This window comes from Cryptomeria japonica, chromosome 2 (genome assembly GCF_030272615.1).
Source record: "Cryptomeria japonica chromosome 2, Sugi_1.0, whole genome shotgun sequence".
NCBI lineage: Eukaryota > Viridiplantae > Streptophyta > Pinopsida > Cupressales > Cupressaceae > Cryptomeria > Cryptomeria japonica.
Genome location: NC_081406.1, coordinates 667336312 through 667342087, shown reverse-complemented (window position 1 = coordinate 667342087; position 5776 = coordinate 667336312). Strand labels below are relative to the sequence as shown.

Genomic DNA, 5776 nt, shown 5'->3' with positions numbered 1-5776 from the left:
TCATATGACAATATGCTCGACATTCTCTCACATGGACAATTGTAATAGTAAAATTTTGAGATTATATTGTCAATTGTATCTTAGACCTACGATAGGTTCTTTAGGTTGATTGGTGAAATGGTGAAAGAGTTATTACTTACTATTATTTCTTAGTCTATAGATGCTACATAATTCTTGATAGTGTAGTGGTCTGCTACTTGCAAATTAGCTTCTTCTAGTAATTGGTCTCTAGACATGAATAGGAGATGATTGTTGATGTGTCAAATATACTCCTTGGTGTTCCACAATATGTTTCAATATTTAATTATGCTAGAAATTAGTCTTTGGGATACAAATGTGTTGTTTATGGCTGACTCAGTGTGCTCCTATAATGTAGTTAGTCTAGATCTATTCCTTTTTTATTGGAACATGTCTTGGTGTTGTATTATGATGTGGTTGAGGCCAAAAATGCATGGGGCTTATCTAGAACCCATTTTCACAAGATCTATAATATATTTATGGGCTAACTTATGCCTTATTACATGTTTCACTTTTTGGGTCCTATCTGACCGACCCAATAGAAGTTTTTAGAGGATGTAAGGATGTATATGAAACATATAATTTTTACTATAGATTGTATGTGTGATGAATATATTTGTGGAAATATTAGAGTTAATGCAAATTGTTTGAAGTGTGTAGAATCAGTTTGACTAAATCAGACTGTGCTTCAAAGTGGATTGCAATACTAACTTTTGAGATGCTTATTCTACACTAGTTGAACCAATTTTTTTCATGATAATGTATTATAAGGTTTTGATATTATATCTTACTCTGAAGAAATGATCTTCAATTGGCAAGTCCTAATATCTTTCCCAAAGGCAGTGCACCTTAGTTTGCAACTCTAGGTGGTGGTGAGATTCCTAGATAGTGTGCTTAAAAATAGATGATGTAATAGTTGATTAGATGAATGCTTTGTTTTATTCTTTACTTTTGCAAATGTAAACTTTAAGTTTCAAGGATCATTGAATGAGTGAATTCATAGTATATGTTGATATACCACCCCCCATCTCCCTCTTAACATATAGTTGCGCTCAACAATTGGTGAAAGATGGTTCCTGAAGAAACAATCTAAAAAATGACAGAGATCTTGCTTTTGAACACATGGGGTCTAGAGATAGTCTTGTTATGAAAATTGATTTGGAGGGAGATCTAGAGGATATGAATCTTGAAGAATAGGATATAGATCTTACTAACGGAGAATTAGATCTTGATGAAGAACTCAAGACTCCTCTCAGTGATCTAGATGATGTTAACGCTGAATGCAAAATGTATCTGGATAAACTGGCAAAAGCCAAAAGAATTGATTGCTATGCTAAGAACTCAAGTTTTACAAAATAGTGAAAGCGGGAAGTGTGATGATAAGCCCAAAAAGGAAAAGGGTGATATAATCAATGTAAAAATTCAAATTGAAGAAGGAAAGAAGACTACTAATTACCTTGAATCCAAGCTACACAACAAGTTTGTCGAATACACAAAGCTTGAGGAAAGATGTAGCTATCCTGAGAAAGGAATTGAAAGATGCCAAAGAACAAATTGAAAAGGGCTTGAAACCCAAAGCTAGTAGTGAAATGTTGAATGAAATGCTTAGTATGCAAAAATTACCTAAGGATAAAGGAGGTCTTGGATTTGATTGAGGAGAATGCTATAAAGTCCAAAGAGGAAACGAGAAAGTACAAGATGAATCCAAGAATATAGAAATGGAGATGAATAATTTCATTGAAGTCCAAAGTAAAAAGGGGAATGTCAGAAAGTCAGTACCTAACCGAGTCACTCAATCCAAGTATCCTCAATCCTTAAATGAATTTTTTTTTGCTTGCAATATATTTAGACATAGAGTTGTTTAAAGTATACACATGATGAATTAGAATTCATATATGACTTCAAAATCTCAACCATTTAACTATCAGTGTTTTATTTGTAATAAATATGATTATAAAGCTAATAAGTGTATAAGTAGAATGAAAAGGAATAACTTCATGACTATAAACAATATTAAAAGTGCTCAATTGTTCAATGGTAATTGTTATACCTGTAATGAATTTGGTCAGAAGGCTATTGAGTGCAGATCTAAGGTTAGAAGAAGTGGAAATGATTCACAATTTGGTCAGAAGGCTATTGACTGCAATAAAGAAGGATACAATGCTAGAGGGAATAATGTAAGATCTTATTTCCCACAGAAGAAGATTGATATTGAACAAGAAAAAGGAAGATGAAGGAACACTGGGTAAATTGATCTAATGGAAGTGATGGTGAGAGTGAAGAAAGCAATGTATGTGCTGGGTGATGGTGTAGGATCCTCTTATGAAAAGTAGATAAGATAGTATTAATTAAGGGGGAGTTTTAGCTGCAAATTTTTCAACCCCTATAAAGTATAGATGTTGAAATGATCAGCATGCTTTGAAAGAAGCTTGAGACATGGTATTCTGGTATGTTGGAGAGAGTTAGTGCTAATGAGAAAGTGGATAAGGGTTTTGATGTTTGAACTATCAGCAAATTGTTGTTTTACCAGTGATATGAACTACTGAGGATTTCACTTTTAGCATCCTCTAAATAAAAGACTACTAAAAAGAAATCATCTGACAAAAAGATGAAAGAAACAAGATGCATGCCATTTCATCTGGAAGTGCTGGCAGAGATGTCATCCCTCCCCAAAAAATAGTTGAAAAGGGCATTTTGTTGAAGGTCTTTACTTAGAAGAATTGTAGGAATAGGTCTCCAGTATTTGGCATCCAAAAATGGCTTCAAGAGGGGGGATTTCCATCCATTCCTTTCCCTTCATTTCCCTTGAAGCAATCCTTTTTTTTTTCACCTCTGCTAGTGAACCGCTCGTGTAATCTTAAATGAGCTTTCAGATTCTGAGACATCCACCCAGTAATCATTTTATTGAATTAAAACAAATAGCTAGTGTTTGAACATTAACAGTTACAAGTATGATTTCATTTATATTTAAAGAAAAATATTTTTCTTGATGAATCTATGTCCATAAACTACTTCAATCTTCTTCACTAAAAGTCTACTAATTTTATCTTTGTACCAAACATAAATCATATAATTGAAACAAAAAGTCATCAAATGTGATTGAATTTGGTATGAATAATTAATACTAATACAATTCTATTTGTAGAGGTTTATAATTTTTTGTTTAAAAAAAAACAAGAATATTTTGTAAATTATATATGCTAAAGCCCCCAATGGCTATAGTATCATGATGTCTAGTAGGCATTCTTCTATTTCAAATCTACAATTTATGTGTTTTTAAATGTTATACCAAAAGAATATTCATTAATTATTTATTTATTTCAAAAAACTATATATCTTAGCCAATTTCATATGAGCCCTTAACACTAAAACAATGTTTAATAAGAAAATATTCATCGCACTAAAAAATACCAATGAAATCTTTTTTTTTTTGTTATAGTGAAATTTGAAATAATGCTTATTTGGAAAATGTGGTTTTCTCTAAATATTAATAAAACTATTCAAAATTAATTGATCTATCTTATAAATTAAATTTAAAATTATACAATTCTTATTATTAATATTTAATGAGATTTTCTGGATAATTTCTTCAACTCATTATCCAAAATTATCTGATTTAATCTTTTAGCCTTTTAGGAATCACTTAAAAGTATTGGTTGACTAATCTTTAACTTACAAATACACATTTTAGGAATCACTTAAAAGTGTTGGTTGACTAATCATTAACTTACACATACACAATGCAAAGATTAATTAATGAAAAATTGAATCGTATCGTTTACAAATATTAGAAGTCAACTACGAAAAACAAAAAAATCAACTTACAATTCTATATTAGATATCCCATTGAAAATTTAACTTGAATCTCCACATTGAAAAGTCAAAACGTTAACCAATTAAGCATGACCTATTGAACATTCAAATTACCTCATTAAATATAATAGAAATACAATCAAACTTAAAACCAATTATGCTCAAGAAAAAAAAAACACAAGTTTTACACCTCCAACTTTACTGTATGTATCAAACAAGATCATAAGGCCTTCAATGAGCATTAATAAAGGACCTACATACACCAACTTGAAACCAATTATATTCAAGTACATTCATATATGCTTTGGACAAGCAAAGCACAATTTCTACACCTCCAGCTTTATTGTATGAATCAAAGAAACTTGAAACCAATTATATTCAAGTACATTGATATGTACTTTGGACAAGGAAACCACAATTTCCATCATTACTGTATGAATCAAACAAGATCATAAGGCCTTCAGTGAGCATTAATGAAGGACCTACATACACTCAAACTTGAAACCAATTATGTTTAAGTACATTCATATGTACTTTGGACAAGCAAACCACAATTTCCACACCTCGGGTTTTCTTGATTTATCAGATCCATTTATCTTTAACTTGAGTTCTTGTAAAAATAATGCATCAAAATGAAACTTCTTTGCTGTTAGACTGGACGTTATTGGAGAGTGCTCATCAAATATAGTATTATATTCATAATGATCAAAACATGGCTGGGGAGGATCTCTTGCTTTTAATAAAGATCCGTGATGTACTGGAGGTAGAATACTCTCTCTTCTAATTATTTTCCCCCACGAATTCATGAAAAATGTAGCTGCTTGTCCGTCTGCAACATGATGATGACTAGCTAGACCTATCACCAAGCCTCCACAAGTAAATCGAGTAAACTACATAAACAAATCTTGTTAGTTTTAAAAAATAACTAAAACAAGTCTTACATACCTGCATGAGTAAAATTAGTTTTCTTGTTAGGGTTATCATACCTGCATGAGTAAGAGCTCATTGACCACGGTGGATGTGGGTGGCACCAACTCAAGGAGGAATGAAAAGGGATCGAAGGGCATTGCATCTGCTATTGTTCCATCTACGTCGGCTTCTATGATAAGCACACCCTCGTCATTCTGATTGATGCCAAGGCACCCACTCGCTGTTTCTTTGGTGTATCTCCCTGCCCATTCTCTGAACTCCGCCAGAACTTTGGCCAGTCCTTCCTTCAACACCTCTGAGCTCGGGGTCGGAGCTTGGAAAGCATACACCACCTTGTTGTACATTGGATATGCAACTAGATCCGGATTGTTCAGTTCAACAAGCTCACGATGATCTTTACCCGCACAGGGTTTGATCAAAACACCATCACCTCCCAACACTTTCATTCTCTTCTCTCTCCCTCTTCTCTCTTTCACTATAATGCAAATGCAATGTCTTGTATTGTGCTTTCACAATGAACGATTTCTTAAGGGATAGCAACCTCTTTATATACTTGGGCAATCGCATCTGTAAATATTAAAGAAAGATCGACGTGTCTGATCAGATAGCTATGCCTTATCAACAGACCGTTGAAGCTTCCAATGGCTCTGCTACCACGCTATCCACTGGGTATGATTCTGCAATTTGTGCGTTTTTTAAACAGATTTTCTGGCTGAACAATCCACTCAGCTAATTATTTCCATATAAGTTAGCATTCCAATACCTGTTATTCCCATGTGTTTTTCTCGCGTTGGGTGAGCTTCAACTTAACAAATTATTTGCAGAGAAGTTAGCATTCCAAAGACTGACATTACCATGTGACATTTCCGCGTCTAGTTGTATTAGAATCTATGGTAATTCATATAAATGAATGTAAGGCACATCATATTTAAGAAATATGTAATAATTTACTCTCTATAAAATTTATATATATAATAGTAATAACAATATAGATTTTGACACAGAAATGATTTAA

The 5776-nt window shown here is 32.8% G+C and overlaps 1 protein-coding gene across 1 annotated transcript; it reads right to left on the bottom strand.

Annotated features, from left to right (window-relative positions):
* Window positions 1-4355: 4355 nt before the first annotated feature.
* Window positions 4356-5207, bottom strand: LOC131053437 (putrescine hydroxycinnamoyltransferase-like). The gene is made up of 2 exons (XM_057988044.2): window positions 4818-5207; window positions 4356-4721 (listed from the first exon to the last, which is right to left on the bottom strand). Exons 1-2 carry the CDS (start codon window positions 5205-5207, stop codon window positions 4356-4358), a joined length of 756 nt encoding a protein of 251 aa, XP_057844027.2.
* Window positions 5208-5776: the final 569 nt, after the last annotated feature.